At 34.0% G+C, this 21,469-nt stretch overlaps 1 protein-coding gene across 3 annotated transcripts in view; it reads left to right on the top strand.

Annotated features, from left to right (window-relative positions):
* spin (lysolipid transporter protein spinster) overlaps window positions 1-21,469 on the top strand; it is a 33,847-nt gene that overhangs the window by 9,444 nt on the left and 2,934 nt on the right. For 2 of the 3 annotated variants that reach the window (XM_073093067.1, XM_073093065.1), the window contains exons 2-5: window positions 12,716-12,912; window positions 13,780-13,931; window positions 18,305-18,505; window positions 19,614-19,745. In XM_073093067.1, the coding sequence (XP_072949168.1) occupies window positions 12,716-12,912; window positions 13,780-13,931; window positions 18,305-18,505; window positions 19,614-19,745 (682 nt within the window). Of the gene's footprint in view, window positions 1-12,715; window positions 12,913-13,779; window positions 13,932-18,304; window positions 18,506-19,613; window positions 19,746-20,918; window positions 21,181-21,469 lie in introns of all 3 variants that reach the window. The other variant, XM_073093066.1, reaches the window with a different exon arrangement.

Below are 21,469 nucleotides of genomic sequence, written 5' to 3'. Positions count from 1 at the left end.
AAAATGTCGAACAATGCGTAGCAGCCGCAAAGGCGAAAAGATAGCGATCTATTTTATGTTTGTTAGTTGCAGACACTCGGTGAAACTTGAACAATTTGAACACAGAATACCACTTTTAAGCATTAAGTAAAGTGTGACTACGTCTTGGTCGTATGAGTGACGCGCAAGGTCGTTATGTCAATTCGTGTTTCATCTGTGTACCGGTTCCGTTTCGTTTTCGGTAGGCACTGCAATTACATTGCGGCTTCTTATCGATATTTGTATCTTTTTGTTGTGTGTACTAAGAATTCTTGTACAGAGATCCATAGGATACAACGTGTATTTTTTATATTTGACATAGCGTAGCTCGCGTTAGTATTTTTTTTCACACAATCTATATATATATCAATTGCTGTTCGTTAGTCTCGCTAAAACACGAGAACAGCTGGACCGATATATGAGTATTGGTTCTTTACTTGAACTGTGTGTTACAATGCTTATAAGAAATCGTAAAATCGTGGCTATCTCGCTTTTACGACTAAAATTTAGAGTTAAAAGCAGAGTTAGAGTTCTTGCCACGAGTAAACGTCAAAGACTATAAAATGTGTTCCTTTATAAGATGTTTCCTAGAACTAAAAATCAACAGCAAATGTTTCGTTTACATTGTGGTTTCTAAAACACTAAGTATTCTATAAAACAATTGGTTTCTTATCAATAACGAGCTTTTGCCCGCGGCTTCGCTCGCGTTACGAAGTAATATTTTCATCCCCTATTTATCCCCTTGGGGGTAGAATTGATCACAATCCTTTCTTAGCGGATGCCTACGTCATAACATCTACCTGCATGCTAAATTTCAGCCCGATCCGTCCAGTGGTTTGGGCTGTGCGTTGATAGATCACTATGTCAGTCAGTCACCTTTGAGTTATATATATTTAGATATATTTAGATTACTTTACTATTAAAATTCCTAGATTTTAAAATTTTATTTTTTCCTAATAAGAAATATAGATAAAATAAAACTATTCATTGAACCTCTATCTCATAATATTTCAGAATTTGTTAAGCTTTCACTTTAATACTGCAAGATTCAAATATTTGTATCTATTCTTACTTTAAATTTTCAACGGCACTATGATACTTTTATGATTACAATGATTAAACAGAGTAAAGAAGTTTGCTTAAATTATACTCTAATTCGTAGCAATGACCCCACCGGGACGCTTGTGGTATTAATCAAAATTATTAATCTGACCCCAGTCACTGGGGAAAAATAAAATTTTATTATTGTTTACTCCATATCATGTACTGTATTTATAAGTTGAATAATAATTTTATGGCGCAGGTTTTAGGTTTAATTTAGTACTCATTCGCATAGTGTTACATAATATTTTGACAAGAAGACGAAAAAACTTCATGGAAAGTTATTACTACTACTAGATACAGCTGAACTGAAAACCTTTTCCTTTTCAAAGTCCATTAAAAATAGTGTATTTATTTATTAATACCAACAAAAATTAAAATAATCTGTTCATTGTTTGCTCATGAAACCAAATATGAAGATAAAAATAACTATTTTCTATAAATTACTTAACTTTCGCGTGTAAGTCCCGTCCAAATTAGTTGATCAGTTGCCAAGATAAGCCTTTACAAACAAACAAATAATAATGTGTATAATTTACTATTAGGCATTAAAAGCAGTGGCACTCATGTTGAATTTACCGGTAGACGCTCCACTTGTATTTACTTTATAGAATTAAATGTGCCATTTCTTACTTGCATTACGAATTGGGTACTTAATCGAATAGTAAAGTGATACTTTTACCACATTTACGATTTACCACAAGATACATTAGACCACTTTTACGCAACGGTATTATGCTAAGGTTTGAAGATATAGTGTATTGTATTAATAGTGGTTTTCCGGTTTATATCGGTGAACTTTACTTTTGGTTCATTTCACAATATTACTGATTTGCGTAGTCATCTCTGTAGGTTTGCTCGGTTCGTTTATGACAGTGAAATTATAAACAAATCTTAGAGATGCACTCTTCGGGTTGACTAATGTAATGTTACTCGTTAGGCAAACTGCATGTCTATTTGTTACTTTCGTAATATAGAAAATCTCTTTCGAAAGTACTTACATAAATATCCCAACAATACAAACTTGCATATTACCGCACCGTTGTAAGGATTTTCTCTGTTGTAAAATGATTCTGTCATTCAATACTTACCAAATATAAAATGTTAACATCGCATAACCTGTACTAATTCGATCCTGCGGTAGGTTCGTAAGCGGTGTTCGAAGCACTGAGCGTAATGCCTTCGTTACGATAACGTGGCGCAGCTGCATGCTATTCTGTGGCCCGCATGCACCCAACACAAGTGCCCATCGAGACCGCATGGTGCACTTGGATGCAATTAGTTCCACCGATCAAAGACGGCTTATTGTTCAGTAATGTATGTTATCAGAATTGAATTAATATCCCTTGGAGATCCGTTTAACTGGCGCTGATAGGAAGCGCATTGGAAATGATTGGCTTATGAGAGAGCTCTTCAGTACCTACTACTGCAAAAATGGATTAATCATATTTACTAAATGCGTTCGAAATAATGACGGAATTAGTAAATATTCCGTTTAAATCAATCGAGACTATAAAAATATATTTTTTACTTTATTTATTTTTTTATTTTTATTTATTTTATTGTGTAAAGCATTTAGTACAATAGGTCAATAACAATACATACAGTTCAATTAAATGCTACCTTTACAGGTGTTACACATGTCAAACTTAAATAAAATGTTAGGATAAAATGTTATTCGTACATATATCCGAATCTGATTCATTTTAAAAATAAGGTTTAAACCACAGATAATAGCCACAGCTAATACATTATTTTTATTACCTTATTGAAACTATACTTGTCGTTAAAACGTGAAGAAATAAATAACATCAATATAACTTGACTTCATTAACGCAAAAATAACATTTTCTTGTGATAACCATTTTTCTTATCATAATGTATATTTTCTTGTTAAAAGTGCTGTTTGGATCGATACAGTGACACCTTTAACGAAAGTAATATATATATCACTCGAGATAAGAAAGCGAACATGTTCTCAGTTGCAACATACGTAAGTATTTACAGACAAACAGAAAGATTGTAGAGTTTCCATGGAGTGTGCTTATTTTCAGTGCGATAGTATGTGTAATGTGTATACTTGTAGTTTAAGTGGTAATAAAACCATTACTAATTGTACACACATAAATCAAGGCGGTGTGCGTTTCATTACAGTAAGTAATGAGGTTAATGTACCTATTGCATCAATCCGAAAGTGTATCAAAAATTACAAATTTATTGCTGTTTCGTTTCCGTCAATTATAGAAAACCCTAATTTCACTCCGTGGCATTCTTCCGCCGTCCAAACTACTCAAATTAATATGATTGTTTGAAATGTATTTATTCCGAAGTGTTTCAAATGCTCCAAAGTTTTGAAATATTAATTAAAACGGTACATTTTACGTTAATATGTAACGTTTTTTATGGTAAATTATTAGTAGAAGGTTCGGTTCACTCAGGTAGGACGGAAACGAGAACTCAGTTAATATTTTGAGTCGTCCTACGTGTCAAGACAAATATTGTGCTGGATTAGACTTGGCGGATTTATTTGCTTTTAGATTATCTAGATCCTCTGGAGCCTTACTATTGCATTTTGTTTTCTATGTAGATTTAAGACTACTATAACTAACTCTCAACTATGTATGTTAAATGCGACAGCGTAGTGAAGTACACTTCAAAAGATCTAATTTTAGGAAGAGCTTCGTTCCAAATAACAGTACTTTGGATCGGTCATTTCAAAATAGTTTTAAGTGAGTATTTTTTTTATTTAAATGTCAGTTCTTAAAACTGGATAACGTACTTATTCCAAACTGTATTATGAAATTTAATTAAAATGAAATTCTAATGCAATCACATTCTATTACGCGTACAAAGTTAGTTTAATGTAATTCAGAGTTTACTTCTGCTGTTAAATTTCATGTATTAAATAATTAAAGTAGCTGATCACGGTCATCATTGATTCATTATTAATACCATACAAACGTACAAAAAATAATGATGTAGCAATTTTTATTTCGTCTACGCCCAGACGACGCCAAGTTCTTATAAAATCGTTCAAAAAGTGCATTGACGTTGAGTGGATAGGAATGAACAAAGTTTAACTAATAAAAACCTTTAACTATCCATCCCCGGATGCAGTTATTAAGAGCAGTTCAAAAATAAACACGTGGTTTCTAACGGTTTATCCACCTTTTTCTATGATTTGAGAGAGATGCTCTTTCTTATTTGAAATTTATGTATACTTGAAGAGACTTTTATATTCCTTTCATATTTCAACCGTTTCTGAGCACGTTGTCTCGCATTTAGGTTTCTACATGAAAAGCATCATCGGTAGGTACAAAAAGATAATGCCGACTTATCACGCGATAAACGAAACAGTATTTTTGATACCAGATGGTTTTGAGATTTTTGCGATAGTTAACGTGCGATAGTTAACTGATATAACATTTAAGTACCGTACCTACTTGAATTACGGAGGGATGTCCCACGTTATTTTAACAGTGACAATAATATAGCTCCAAAAACCTTGATATTTTTTGTATAAAACTGGTGTAGCAGACGAGCATGCAGTCCACCTGATGATAAGTGGCTACTGCCGCCCATGGACATCTGTAATCAACCCCAGATAGGGTTAGATATTCCTACCCGAGGTCGGCCACAGATGCGCCACTACCCCTGAGGACTAAGCTGGAACGCCTCGGAAAAATATGTCTCACTTACCACACATTCAAACCAGAACACAGCAGCGCTTAACATTGCTGTTGCGAGGCAGAAATAGGTGTGGGGGTGGTCCGTCGGACTCGAACCACAAAGGGTTCTACCACCTTCACTTATTGATTTAAATATTTTAAAACTTTGTAATGTACATCCATTATTAATTTAATTGAACCCTATTTATAATTACGTATAAATAAGGTATCAATAAGGTTTAGTGGAGATATTTGAACACAGACATGAGACTGGAAATGATTCACCTTCATTGTTATTGTTAAGCGATTTAGATAACATACACTTTTTTTTCGTTAATATCTTTATCTGGTTATTTCTTATCTATACTCTTTTAAGTATGTGGATAAGAATTATCGTCATTGGCGTTTTTGTCTACTACCGCATTTCTATCTATATTATGTACTATATTATTATCATTGATTATAAATAACTTTTTCTATGACCTTCCAAGGTCCTTCAACTATCCTGATGTTGAGTACGTGAATTTTATTGATGTAAAAGAGAATTTTCCAAATAGTAACGTAAATTACAGCAAGTACTTACCTTATACTTTGTTTACTGGTGTTATAAATGGAAACATTGCATATACATAAATAATTGGCTACTTGACACTTTTTGGGAAACTGTTTTAATGAATTCATATACGTATTATATATGCCTTTCATTGATCATTTTTTCGAAAAAGGGCTATTTATTAATAAAAAACATATTTTTATTACGGTAAACGGAACGTTACGCCAAAACAGGCGGTCAAGTGTCATTTCGTAGCGTGACGTCAACACATTGAAAATATAGAAATAAACTTTGACGTTACACATACTTCAGGTTTCGATGTGATCGACAGGTTTCGATGTAGTGACGTCACATGACATTTGAGGCAGCACTGTCGCCGTTTTGGGATTTAAAATCCACAGATAAAAAATCGAAAATTTCTTTTTAAAAATTAAAATACTTAGAACATATTAAAAAATAAACGAAATACTGCATAATTTATGTTTACTTATAAGCTATCATATCCAACATATTTCATATTTTATTGTTATAACTGTCAAGTACCCAATTGGTAATGTATTTGTCACAAGCAAATGCAAATAACAAATTAAGGGAAGACCTATTTATATCAGCCGAGTATTATACTTGTTACATTAAAGTGCAATATGGATTTTTTTTAATAATTACTTAATTAACAAAATGATTATATTATAACGGTATAACTTTGCACCTAACAATTTTATTAGTAAGTACTTATCATAGAATAGTACTCATCTATGGTAAGCATCTACGTAGATCATTAGTCTACTCTATGGTCTACGAATAGAAGAGCTATGTTCTATAAAATTAAGTTAATATGCTCTTACAAGTCCCAGGTCCGAGACATCAATCCGATCACCGATTTGGCTTGTTTCAATATCGGTCTATAGTGAGTGGTGGTTTTTCAGCCCATCTACATAGATCAAAAACTAAGAATCATATAAAACTTACTTGTAGTGTATGCTTCATCTATACAGACATAAATACCAAGTCCTGAAAATTGTTATTTATGAAAACTCACATGTTCCAAATTAATGATTTACCTGTCACGAGCGCTGTTTATCGTATCTAATGTTTCGCGCCACAACATTGCTAGTTTGTGATTGGCTGAAAAACATGGCGTGATGTAGGCAAATGCGGCGGGCGCGTGTGCAGCCAGCGCGAAGGTGCTCAGTGCTGCCACCATACGCTACCTGACAACGCTCGTTGCTGACACGTTGGTATGACGCAAACACAACGTAAACTCGCGCCATTCCGTCTGACGTCAAAGAGGCGTAGGTCGCGGGTTCTGAAGCGATGTTACCTACTTTAAACGTCGGAAAAGTAGAAATGAATTTCCCAAAACATAAACGTAGTACCTAACAAAACGGTATTTTAACTCTTTTTCCACAATTTTCATGATCGAATTTGTATAGAAATTACAATTCGAATATTTTCTCTTTTTTACCTTGTCAAATAACCTTGCCACTTTCCTTGTATTAACTAAATTTTAATAATAAATGGTAAATGCCTTCCGTTACGACAAATATGTCACTACGAAAAAACAGTTACTTAACAAATTGTGTTTGCTCTCTACTTTTGTGCGCGTTTATTCTGGCCATATAGAAAGCAACGGATTCACTTGCACCGAGTTAATAGAACGTGTGATCCGTTAGATCAATAGATGAACCATGAATAATTAGTGAAAAATATGCTGGATTGTAGAAAGTACTTCTAAGAAACGAAATAATGTCAAAATTTGTATAATTATTATTGCTAACTACTATTGCTACAGATTTAAATAACAAATATAATAAGTACCTATCTACTTATTGTTATAATAAATTAAAAATAGTTATAAGGAAGTAGGCAACATTTACGGATTATTATATTTCCTGTCTCCTCGTACTTGCAAAGGCGTTAAAAAAGGAAATACCCACATGCGTCACGTCCATAGATATATTATTCTAACGTACGTCAGTAGGATAATCTATTTGTGTATGGTTTTGCTATAATTGAAGCAGAATATATTATCAATTAGTTACACATAACCATTTAGTAATTTATATAATTCAATATAAACTAAGTTCAAATGTACAAAAATCTTCGCTTTGTGTATGTAACATTAACGGGTAGACCGTGGAGAGTATCTAGAGCAATTCGAATACTTTTCACTTGTCGACTTCATATTTCAAGAAAATAAACTTGGGCAACAAAAAGATGTATTTCTTCGTTACAAAGCTGGTTAATACTTTATCGTAAATGCCAATCGACAATTTCATAGCGAAGCTTACTTTCTATCGACACTTTGTTACCTACAGCTAGGGTTGCCAACTTTTCTCAAAATAATAAATTATTTTTTTATTTTCTGAAGAAGAAAAAAGCAAGGGTATTTCTGTTTCAGTCATGATTGCAATGTTTAAATTGTATTTAATTGACATTCTAAAATCTAAATATTGAAATATATTAAAAGCTCATTTTTAAATAAATAAAATTTAACGTTACCGCCTACCGTTTACTTCATCCTTTTCGTCGCCTACAATTATGTATGAAGAAAACGTTTTCTATAAATTTATATAGGTAAAAAATATGATATACAGAAACTCTGAAGTTAAATAATCTTAGAAACATTTATCTACGTTCAGCAACCCTACTTACAGGTGAACGTAAGGTTGTAATGTGCCTTTTTGTAACTTTTCACTTTCATGTTGATCGCTGATGGCTTTAATATTATAATTACTAGTGATTCTTATCAAAAATAGTATTGCATTCATATGATACACATTTATCTATGTATCAGTTTAACTATAATGTAATCAGATTAAATAAAAGTTACGTTTTATTGTTGACAACACGAGGTAACCCCTCTTCTTGTTTACAAATTTTGTTATCCTATAGTAATAATGATTTTATTTTTCTTGGCTTGTAATATATGGCAAGTTCGTACTACGTTTATTCTTGCAATTTTCTGTCAAGCAGTATGCAAATGACATTTACTTTTTGCGTAATTAGACTAACTAACGGTTGTTAAAATATGAGCGTAGCATTGTTAACCTATCAAATCGACCAGTTTTACTAATTCATATATTTACGGATTGTACAATTTTATATTTATACTCGTTACAGTGTTTAGAAAAAGAAAAAAAGTAAATGAATAATGAAACACCGAAATTCGATTTATTCAATAACTTTTTCAAATTACTTGTGTGCATAGCTAACACGAAGGGTGCTTGCGTCGATGTAAACTGCCTGTTCATTGTAATATCGATTAAAGCTATTTTGATTCATCACAAAAGGCAGGCGGGGACAAAAAGTTCAAGTATATTGGACGTGGCAAACCTGGGGTTCCGACAATTATTGTCCTAAACGCGAGGGTTCACACAATAAAAGATAATATATGATTTATAGACCTGTCAAACTGACTCATATGATTAAAGCCCTTACAGGGTGTTATTTTATTTCGATATTCGATTTAAAAAGTACTATTTATTAATAATAATAAAATTAATCTTCATATGAAAATAGAGCAATATATCTAGGTTGGTCGCCATCAACATAAGTTATTTTGGTATTATTATTCATCTATTGGCACCTCAACGTGTGTACATTTTACAATGTATAAAATTAGTTTATAACATAAGTTATTGTAGAATGTAGAGTAGGTATAGTTTATTTAAAAACTTGGCACATCATTTTATGATTAAGATGTATTTTTTTAATCTTTGTTTACATAGGCAATGACTATCTATATAGATTGATAATTTAAAAAGAACTTTTGACTTCAGGTTTTCTTCAAAATCAGAAATTCATTCAACAAACCCATATGTTGTTCAGTGGAACCAACGTAATGGACTTTAATTAATCTTCAGTTAAATGAATTCGAAACATGTAGAAAAAATATGCAGGCTTACGCTAGCGTATTACACTATTACACTAGGTATACATTCACATGCATAATATATAAAACTCTCGTGTCACAATGTTACTTACCGAACTCCTCCGAAACGGCTTTACCGATTTTCACCAAATTTTATATGCATATTCAGTAGGTTTGAGAATCGGCTACTATCTATTTTTCATACCCATACGTGATAAGGATTGTTCACCCTTAACATTTTTTATTTATAGTAACACAACGTTTGCCGGGTCAGCTCGTAAAATGTAATATTCACATGAATAGTAATTGTATTAACATAAGTGGTAATAAGTAAATTATGTATTTAACAAGTTGCTTCCGTAATATTTAATTACATAAGTTAATAAAACGTTAAATAATTTAATAGGAATTTAAAGTAGTAAAAAATGATTATTGTACAGATCCGTTTTGATCAATACTAATGTATGGTCGGTTAATGGGTAGTGTGAGAAAAAGTAGTCCGTAAAAACTAATTGCGTAAGACACCAATTAATTTATATTCCGAAGGGTGTTTATTAAACTAATATAATATAAGTAATTAACTTGTCAATGTATTATTTCCTTGAGTGTCCGATAAGTTTTGTAGACACAACAAGTCAAATAGTCATTGTTTAATTTTAATACATTGACGAGTTTTTATCATTTTTTTATTTTATCATTTATAAAAACATTGTTTATTTTTAAACTGTTTTTATTGATTAGCTTATTTAATTTTGATTGATTGTGTTTGATTTATTTTTATAGTGAATTGCGTTTTAAAATGCAACAAAGACTTCTTAATCAAGATCAAAATAAGTTACAATGTAGGTATTCTATAGAACATAGTGTATGTACAATGTACATAGATATACTCGTAATGTACTTAAAGTAGCTGTGTACCTATATACAAGTAATGATAGGATCTGACCCAGAGATCAGGAGGAATAATTACACTCATTAAACACAATGTTTGGTTGAATAATGGTGATATCAGCAATATCCAATTGACATGGACAGGTCCGCTCAGAAAAGGAAAACATGTCATTTATGTCATCCATACACGTAATTAATATTTAGGAATCTATCTGTTATTTAAAATAAACAATTTCTTCTCCACTCGTCCCAACTTAATGTAGGAAATAATTAAAATTAATCGCCATAATTAAAATTAAAATTTTAATTGAGATTGAGAGTGCTTAAAGTAATAAATAATTAATTTGCAAAATATTCCTTTTGTAGTTAATTGCTTTAAAATATAATCTTATAAGAATCCGTTATTTTGAAATTTCAAACATTAATATCTTTATTTTGATGATAATGATAAAAGATAATGGAATAATTGATATACGTCAGCGTTGCACTGCACTGATAGTGCAACAACATATTTGAAAGTACAAAAATAACTTGTTGCTTTTTATATTTTACATTTAAGGCCCTTTTTATATGGTTCATCCATATATAAGTCATGTTATCGACAGCTGCAGATATGTGTTTGATGAGGGGACCACTCCCTTCCGTTAAGAAGTAGGTCTGCTAGGAACGATGTAATGCAGAAATTTTAACGTGATATTTACTTTAACAAAACTGATATGTGATAAGGCCGATGAACTTGTTAGGAGCTTAACAGCCAGAAACCTGTCTTGGGAAAAATAGTAGTGGTTATGTAACGTTCAAAAAATATGTTAATATACAATATTTTTTATATAATCACTGTGCTTATTATGAACCAATAATTGGATAAAACTATACAGTGGATAACAGTGTCATATCATAATATAATATTATTTTGAGCATTAAGGTAATTTCATCCCTTTTTAGAATCCTATGCTATCTTTGTAACGCTAATCAAAATTAAAGCTGAGAATCTCGCCAAAGCATTTCGGACAGTAACAAAACATGTTTTGTTTTGATATTTGTTATTGTTTATTGTTTGAGTGTATGATATTAGTTAATGCCAATTATTTTGACATACTATTGATTCAACTTCAATGTTAATGATGCGTGTAAATAAGTATATGGTATTTACTGTTCCGACTGATTAGGACGGTGTAGGTGGTTCACCCTTAAATCTTATCTTAAACTTTTTAAATTGTACAACCTATATTTATATCTAGCTCCAAGTTCCTAACTAAATCGTCATGATTTTTCATATTATTTATATCATGAATTTATTTTCACATTATTTTTTTCTGTATTTTTTTATGAATGTAGATGGCAACATAGGTGAGAACGGTTATAATCTATTACATATAGAAGATAATTAAAAAAGAACTATAAAAATATTTAAATGCAGTAAACTGGCGTTTCCATTTTTCTTTATTTCTGTTAAACCATGATTTGTTTCCTACGATCATTTATGGCGACCTAGTTATTATGCAGACCAAGCATGCAAATTAGAACAAACGTGACGCGATGATTTCCTATTGCCTTTCTCGTAGAAACTATTCTTCAAGGTTTAATTACTGTAAAGGATGACAGGCAAAGCTTTTTTTGATATATGCTAATTAATATTTAGCATATCGTGGCACTTTCGACCTTGAGGTCGACCGTACTGTAGTGTAACAGCATTTAACAGTGTACCATGCTAACCTGCTGCAAATGAAAGAAGATAATAATTTAAAAGAGATTTTAAAAAGGCAAAAACAGTACTTTTTGTTGCTATTTTTATATTTGAACCTATTTCGCAAGGTAATTCTTGCTCTTTCGGATTTTTATTGAATTCATGTAATATGTATAGCATGTTATAAATTGTAGCTTTCAGTCGAGATCGAAGTCGTAGTAATATTTGTATTCACTATAGTCTAAACTTCAGAGGTCTTGCCAACTTTGGTAATGGCACTTATGACGTCATGTTTTGTAGAACAAGTGGAGATGACCCTAATGTAAACATGCGTATTCGCCTTTTAACAGCATTGCGGATCTGGATACCCTAGGTTCTCGTTAAAGGACTTTAATGGAAACCTTATGTTAGATGGACTGTATCTGCCTGTTTTTTATATTTGAGCCTAACGATAAAGCAGACGTGCTTCCTTTTGGAAAGTAGTCAACGTCGCCTATGAACATTTGCAACACCAGAGGAGTCGCCAATGCATCGCCGGTTTTGAAGGAGAGCTCTTTTTGAACCTTTTTTGAAGAGCCCCATGTCATAGCGCTCTGGGAATACCTTAGGAGAAAGTGCATTCCACATCTTGCATGTTCGTGGCAAGAACGTCCGTGCAAACCGAACCGTGGAGGACCGCCACGGGTCCAGTTGGTGTGGATGGAACTTCATCCTTCGGCGAGTGGTGCGATGGAGAAATGGTGACGTAGGCACTAGGTCAAATAGTTCCTCGGAACACTCACCATTGTAAAGCCGGTAGAACGCGCAGAGGGAACCTATGTCCCTCCGCAAGCTTAAAGGTTCTAACCGATCGGAGGTCCTGGGGTCGTTGACGGCCTGCTACTTCCAATAAAATATTTTAATTTGTGTTACCTTGTCAACAGGTGTGCTAACCGAAGTGAAATGTGAGTTCGACATCGGCAATGACAGCGCCGGCTTCCTTCAGACAGTGTTCGTGGTTGCGTACATGGTGTTCGCGCCGATATTCGGGTACCTGGGCGACAGGTACTCCAGGCGGAAAATCATGGCGTTTGGTGTCGCCCTGTGGAGTCTCACCACATTATTTGGCTCTCTCATAAAAGTAAGTATGTAAACGATTTTACTAGCAAGCATACCGTGTATTATATTTTCAAGATAAAAAAATATTTTTTTTATTGTGTGTTTTCGTAGGTAATTAAAATGTATGATTAAAAAGCAAAGTTGTGTCAGTCTAAAATATGGCGAAGACTTATAATCGTTATAATTAAATTTAATTATAATTTATTTTCTTAATTGTTGTTTGTTAGAAAACCGGCATAATCATATTGCACTATGAATATAATTATCTATTCAAAATACAATTATTTTTGGTGAAAAAATGAGAGATTGATATCAAGCAGTCACAGTTCGAATGAAACGGCTGTGACGTTTTTGTCATTTGCCTGCGGAACTCTGACGCATAGCTATCTAATTCATAGACATATTGACATAGGTATCTTAATATATTGACATAGGTCTTCTCGCGTCGTCACTGCGTTGCGTGTGTTTACACGCAATCTTATCACTTGGGTATCAGCATAGTAATAAATTTTAGAAATACATTACATCATAGGAGATCGTCGTGCCTCTGTATGAGTATGACACACAAAATACATGAAATAGTTCTAAAGTAGGTTGCGCATTTAAATTTTCGGTATTTTGCAGAAACAGAGTAATATCCTCATACTGAATTAGTCTTGGACAATATCTTATTAATACCTTCTGTGGCGAAAAAATCACTTATGTTTTTAAGGACGAAATAATGCACTAAATTTGCTTCAGTAAAATTTGGTACATTGTAATGCTTTTTAAATTATTTTGCTTAATAAGGAATTGCATAATACACTAATTGAAATTCCAGTAACATTTATCTTGGGAAGGTAGTATTATTTTGTTTTCTATATAACCTTGTGTGTCATGTTGTTGGCAGAATTTTGCAGTATTCGCCCTGTTCAGGGGTCTCGTGGGTGTCGGCGAGGCGTCGTACTCCACGATAGCGCCCACGATCATCAGTGACTTGTTTGTCGGCAACGTGCGCTCCAAAATGCTTGCTTTCTTCTACTTCGCTATACCGGTCGGAAGGTAAGATATTTTTGCCTTATAAAAGCAGCGGAAAGTGCGTCTTAGTTCTGGTTTGAAGGGTGTGGTTTGAAGGGACACATGCTTATCCGAGGCATTCCAACTTATTGCTCAAGAATAGCAACCAGCTAAGGTAGAAAATTGATGTTTGATGCATGAAAGAGATTATTAGAAAATACTTAGTGTAAATTTTCTTTTCTAGGACCGTTTTTCTATTTTTCTATTTTCGAGGAACGTCTTGCTGGTTGTTGAAAGCGAATCTGTGCCAGAATAAACGCTTTAACACAAATGTTTTACGACTTACTTGACCTTTCATGCATTAGGATGTACCTATGTATGCATATACAACTCTACGTATGTATATATATAAATTAACTTATTTGTCTTAATGACAAATAAGTTAATTTGATTGACTAACATTTGGAACATAAGCAATATTTCTGGACAAAATTGTTCAACAGTTGCTCGAAATTATTTTTCACTCTGTGTCGCAAGGGAAGTAGTGCGCGACGGATCGAACAAGGATTTGGAAGCTGCAATGCGCGGGTGGAGAAATTGGCACCGGATTTTGTTATTCTCTAGGTTACCCGTGACCTTAAAACTCGATCGACCTTCACCTTAGTGCATTCACTTGTATAGTCGTCTCTTTTCTACCATTGGCGCAGATTCCTATTATAGACATCTTTGACATTTACGCATATTCATACAGTATATATGGCCCAACTTGATCCTTGGGAGTACAGCGCATCTGTGGCGCTACAGATAGGACTACAAACCTATCTAGGGTCTCGAATACTGATGACAATGTTGGCAATGAGCGGCAGTGACTCTTTACTATTAGGTTGATTGCTATGTCTGGATTATAAAAAAGTTGTATCTACTCGATACTAATTATACCTACTTACTTTATTATTTAATTTTTGTCTCCTATTTATCATAAAGAGTCATCCTGGTTTACACGCGAACGGAATCCTCAGGGTTAATATCCATGCTTAGAAAATATTTCCTACATACAAATATAAGTGCCAAACTCTATAAACGCTTTAAGCACTGACCTGTAAATGATTTATTTTGTATGTAGCCCAAGTATTGATGGAGTACAAAAATGTTCATTAATCAAAGCAAGCGATGCCGTGCTTGAAATATGGCGAAAAACACATTTAAGTTTTATTTTATGGCTTCATAATCCAATGATCAGCGAGTTCTGTGACCATTCAATAATGCGCTTGCCGAGTCTTTTGTGTCATAGCAAATTCAATTTGTTCGCAGACAACAGAAAAAATCTTGGACATTTTTAAGCTAACTGATATTCTTTATTCTTCGATTGGCTTCTTAGAATGAATTCCACCACGCATCAATGAATCAAGGTGTATTTTTAAAAGTTAGTTTATGAGCACTGAACCGACAAAACCTGTTACGACATCAATATTTTGTGATGCGATCAAAATGAATCCTCAGGATCGACTCCTTTTACCTGTTTTTATGGTTTGATCATAATTCAAAATACTATGTAATGAAATGGTATCTATTGTTACAAAATTTGTTTATACAATACTATACAATATACTATACTAACTACATAATACTATACAAAATTGTATTATACAATACTAAAAGGCAAATAAAACTCATTTTAGTATAGAAATAAATTAATGAAACAATATAAAATCTGATTATGAAACCATGTTTGGTGTAACTTATTAGGCTGGTATTCGGTTAATTCAGCATGTTAACATTTTCTATTGTGTACGCTAAAATGCATAAACTAAATAGTTCGTTAAGTTTAATTACCGAATAATTTATCCTTCAGTCGCGGAAAAAATACATTTTGATATTTAAAAATGATAGTAAAAATATTTCTGAATAGTTCGTTATATTAAATTACTGAAGAATTTCTCCTTCAGTCACGGAAAATGTATTTTGATATTTAATAATGATATTTAAAATATTTCTTATGATGAATATAAGTATAAGTTTAAAGCAATAAAAAAAATATACGTTTTATTGGGTAAATGCTCTTAATGTGTATATTATGATTTAAAATACCCGGCGGATCAATTCACTATATTTAGAAAAATATGTGTGACCGACTAGCGAAATTTATGTTTAGGTACAGTTAAAAAATAACTTTGTTACTCACATACACCGTCGATGTATCCTATAGGTATGAATATGTAATCTATTTATCTGATGCCAAAATGATTGATGTGTAAACATAGCTCTCAAGTGCACCATACGAACTGCCACATTCACTTCTTTGTTAACGATGTATGTACGCTCGAATGTGTAGACGTTAATTTTGTGAACATGATTATACCAATTTACGATCTTGCAAATTGATGCAAATTCTACTTGATTTACTGGCAAATGTCAGTTTGATGGAGCCCTATAATATCGGTTATTAGTCTGCATTGATAAATTTTCATAATGAAATATGAATTATTTTTGTTCACGTAGGTATTTTAAATAATTCATATTTTAGGAAATATAACATTCACATTAAATATATACAGAGCTCATAGTTGAAATTAAAATCGACTTAGTACTTTGAACTTTAACAAATGTCTACGATTTTTTTTCATTTATGAGTTGAATCAAAAATATTATTTAGTTAACATCCGATAAACTGGAAATCCTTTTTATTACTGCTGTTCCATAAAACGACTATTCGGTTGCACTGTAATAGAAGGCTTCTTTAACATCAACAAAACGACCTACTAAGGGATGCGTCGTAGTTTGTTTACAAGCATTAAAAGGATGTTTGATGAAGAATGGAGCATTTATTTAAATAAAGGGTCCTATTGTGTAAATACTGTGTCCTTTACAAGTTTCTGTCGTTAAGTAGCGTTGTTTTAACAGCTGCGACAGTTTCATTGAAGGGGAGAGCAAGGCTATGTATTCATGGGATGATGAAGAGAATTGTATGTAATTATTTCATTAGTAGTTTAAAACCGACGTGACCTCTGAAGCAGCGTTCAGCAAGATTTTGGTTCTCATAGAAACTGATAAAGTATTGAACTCTAGGTAGAGTAAGGTTTTCGATTTTTTTATAATATACAATCCACCCTGCAAACGAGCATACAATCCACCCTGATATTTACATCTATCATTAACCCGAGATAAGATCGCAATCTTCCCACGGACTCTTCCTACCTGGGGGCCTACCACCATCTTTAATCTTTAAAACCATCATAGTTCAGGAAAGTTTTGTTTCAATATTGCATTAACATTATTTTGTTTCGTACCACGACCTCCTTTAAACAGGTCGTAGTACGAAATTTCAATGTATGATTAAAATAATATTGTTTTAAGAGATGGTAGTAGGCCCCCTGAGATCTACTACCACCCACTCTAATAATACACGAGTAACATATTACTACTTATTTCGTAGCATGTCCTGTAACGTAACATTTTGACATAGGCGTACGGTTCTTTTAATTATTTTTGTCCTGCATATAAATAGGTTTGTGGTGAGGAAATCCGTCGACTACTATAAATAGGACTTTACTGATGGTAACCCATTATTGGAACTAATCCTGTTACTGTCATGAGTTTTAGTATTCGAGCTACACTTTTACCTATTATCGTAAATTGGAAAATTGTAGATACATTGAAATACCTAATAGGTTTTTGCACATGTCTTTTCATTTCAATCCTTGATACTGACTCGTGTTTGCATTATCCTTCTGAGCGGGTTATAATAGATTTAATAAGAAATAATATAATTAATCTATTACGTATTTCGATTTCGCATAAAAAATGTCTACGAACATCAAATCGCTAATCCTTTTGTGATAACTTGTGAGTGAGCGAATGTTACTTGAAGCGATCGCAGTTGCACAATTTCCGAGAACCCTTAGTGAGGAGGATCAGAATTATTCCAGTCAACAGTACGGTTCCTAGTACTCTCTGCGGGCTGCTATTAGATATTTAATCACGTCTAGCTTATACTTCTACGGTTTGTTTATATAAATAAACGTTTTGTTGAATGACATCTTCGACCGATCGGTTTCATACCTTTTCAACGAACTCTAAAACAAGAATTACACAATTTGTTACTGTAACTTTACAGAAGGTTTAACATCGCGCACTTATCGATATTTTTAATTTATTGAATATTTCGTTTTTTTCATGAACTAACGAAACTTCCATTTTTAACGAACACAAATAATTTCTCGAAACTTTCAATGTATCTGTGTATCTGATAAGCTAAAAGTAATACTACGAGTATGTATTTACACCATGATGATGTTCATCTTTATCTAGATATTTAATCCCTATTGGCATAACTTTAAACGCGCTTCCTTATACATAACAATGATCTACCAATTATTTATTAATCATAATAATGACATGATGTATTTCTTGTGTTTCAGTGGTTTTGGATACATATTGGGCTCAGCGGCATTTTCAGTGACTGGGGACTGGCGATGGGGCCTCCGTGTCACTCCGATCCTTGGTGCTGTGGCTGTCGTCCTCATATCGTGCGTGATGCGAGACCCCGAAAGAGGGCAGGCGGAGGAGAGCCATATGAAGCCAACGTCGTACAGAGATGACCTGCGCGCCCTTATTAAGAAGTATGTAATATTTTCAAGAAATCTTTGTAAGTCTAACATCATCTTAAATTATACATACATTTTTAGTCTTTTAAATTAGGAGGAGCCTATAATCCGGTTCATTGACCACATACAAGAGACATCAACAAGGAGTATATAACTTAATGCTTTACGAGTAGTGTTCTTGACACAACATAACACATAAAATAACATAACACTTGCGAGACAGTTCATTTACAATAACTATATTTTTCTATAATTTTTCTTTTGAAATTCCATAAATAAACTTTTTCGTTATCATGAACAAATATGTACTATAGTTTGTAGTAGCAGTTCGTATTAGTAGTATGAACGGTCGACCCCAGACATAACCACCCAGGAGCAACAATGCACAATGGTGAATCGTTCGATACATAAGAAATATGACCTGAATATGTATAATATATGACTAACAATCAGCTTTTCATCGATTATTCTATTCATGGATGATCAAGGGATGGTCTGAGATTCATTACAGTGTGATTTAAGACTTCTTAGCTTTATTTAAAAAAATAAAACATTTTTTATGGCAGCACTATAAATCATAAAATTGTTATACTGCTATCATAGATTAGTAAAGATTACTCACTCCTAACAAGAAAATGTAACCAGTTTTGACAATTGAAATTGTCACTGTAATCTATTTTCGTGTTTGAAAAATATTAAAAAAATGTAGTTTTTAGATCATTTACGAATGAAAAGTTATTTCTCCGCATTATTTTGTGTTTTTGCACCACTTAACTGCGCATGTCGGCATTGTTCCGCGTAAATTACACCATGACAGCCATTAAATGGCTGATAGAATTGTCAGCCGTTTAAGCCATTTAATGGTTTCCTTTAATCACAAGGCGGTGAGATATCTATACTTATCTATGACTGATATGCTTATTAAAAAGCTATGCCTATGGTCTCTTGTCTCTGCGTTTTATGTGATAATAATGCGAAGATCCGATAAACCTTATTTTCCATTTAACAAATTAGAAATACATACAGACTTGTACAAAAATGTATTTTCTGTCTATAGTATATTACAACAAATGTATCTATGTATGTATGTAGGTACGTAAAAATTGAGTTGTTACGATTGCAGTCCGTCATTCATGCTATCTACGTTGGCGTTCACGTGCGTCGCGTTCGTGACGGGCGCGCTCGCGTGGTGGGGCCCGCGGTTCATCTACCTCGGGCTCAAGTTGCAGCCGGGCGTCGACGCCGACGAATCTAGGTGAGCACCGACGAATCGTTTCGTTAGACGACGAATCATAATGTAGTTGTCGAATTATTTTCATCAATGACGATAATTTTGATCTCAGTTTCACTTTTACTTAGTTTTTGGGATAGCGGTGTCATTTTTAGCGGCCACAGTTTGAAAATGCCACAGTGATAAAACTATAGAATAACAAATAAAATACATAATTTCAAAAATATATTTAATCAAAATATAAATCTAATTTATAGAGAATAGGAAGCATATCTATACAGTTGGCATTACATGTCGATTATTATATAAACTAATCTGTGGTTAACGCTTCGTGTCTGGAAATATATAAAAGTTGATTAAACTTATACATATCTAAATTCATTTATTGAATTATATTATTCATATTGAAAATCAATTATTTCAATAATTGCTTGTACTAAATATAAATTTGTATATAAAATTAGCGTTTTGCAATGTTTATTTCGTCTTATTTAAAGTGTGAGTAACATGTGGCATTACACACTGAATGATTCAGTACTTGACTGAAATAAATGTGATAATGTGAGTGTGTGTATGTTGGTCTAATACTGGAGAACATAGTATGTTAATAGCGCTGCTTTAAGCGTGCATATATTTCCGCTTCAATAAGTAATGAACTTTGAATATTGCGTTATGCTAATTTTTACTCGCGTGGGTATTTGATCGATTCCGGATTTCCGTGAAAATAGTTAAAACTTTCATCGAAAGTTATTAAATTACCGTTTATTACATTCTGTGTTCTTCAGTACGTTCACCAAATTTTTGTTAGTGTTAAGAAGGAGACACGAGTCTTACCATTGTACGGGTGCTACTAATATTTATGTATTTTTGGGTTCGATTCCCTTCAAGATCTTATATGCAAGATTTATCTCGGATATGTAAGCTACTTGGCGATAACAGAATTGTGGGTTCGAATCCCGATCTGTTCTCGGGTTGGATATTTCTATACTTAACTGTTATCGTGCGTGTCCGTGGCAAACACAGCACGGAATCCTAATGTATAGCTACGAGGGTCGAAAGCGTTATACAATATTAGCGCACTTACATATCCGAATGAGTGTCGGAGTGGAGTGGAGTGGAGTGGAGTGGAGTGGAGTGGAGTGGAGTGGAGTAGAGTGGGTCGGTGTGCCGCGGTGACGTGTGTGTTCCGCGGCGCAGCGTGTCGCTCGCGTTCGGGCTGGCGGGGCTGTTCGCGGGCGCGCTGGGCGTGCCGCTGGGCGCGGCGCTGGCGGCGCGGCTGCGAGCGCGCGCGCCCGACTGCGACCCCCTCATCTGCGGGTTCGCGCTGCTCGCCTCCGTGCCCTTCGTCTACTCCGCGCTCGTCGCCGCCGGCGCGCACCGCAGCCTCACCTACTGCCTCATCTTCTTCGGCATGCTCGTCCTCAACCTCACCTGGTCCATCGTGGCCGACATCGTCCTGGTGAGCCCCCGCGGAACCCGCCGCCCGGCTCGATGCGAATATTCCAATGAGAGAGAATCCCCGAATGCACGAAACTCGTACTCATGCCTCTTAGGTTCCATGTCATCCCGCTGCCATAGTGAATGATGCTTTGTCTCGTAACTAATATCGAACGAACTCGCTAACGTACCTCCTCCGATAATCACATAGCATGGATCGGCAACGATCACCGAACGTCAGGCTTCCGACTCGCGGCGACTGTCGTCGTCGGCGGTCGCATAGGGACACTATTTTAAATTTTGATGTAAAC

This window comes from Epargyreus clarus, unplaced genomic scaffold (genome assembly GCF_041222505.1).
Source record: "Epargyreus clarus isolate Ecla_fem2 unplaced genomic scaffold, WU_Ecla_fem_2.2 ptg000004l, whole genome shotgun sequence".
Lineage (NCBI taxonomy): Eukaryota > Metazoa > Arthropoda > Insecta > Lepidoptera > Hesperiidae > Epargyreus > Epargyreus clarus.
Note: the sequence above shows the minus strand (reverse complement) of the source record. Positions and strands in the feature narration are given on the sequence as shown.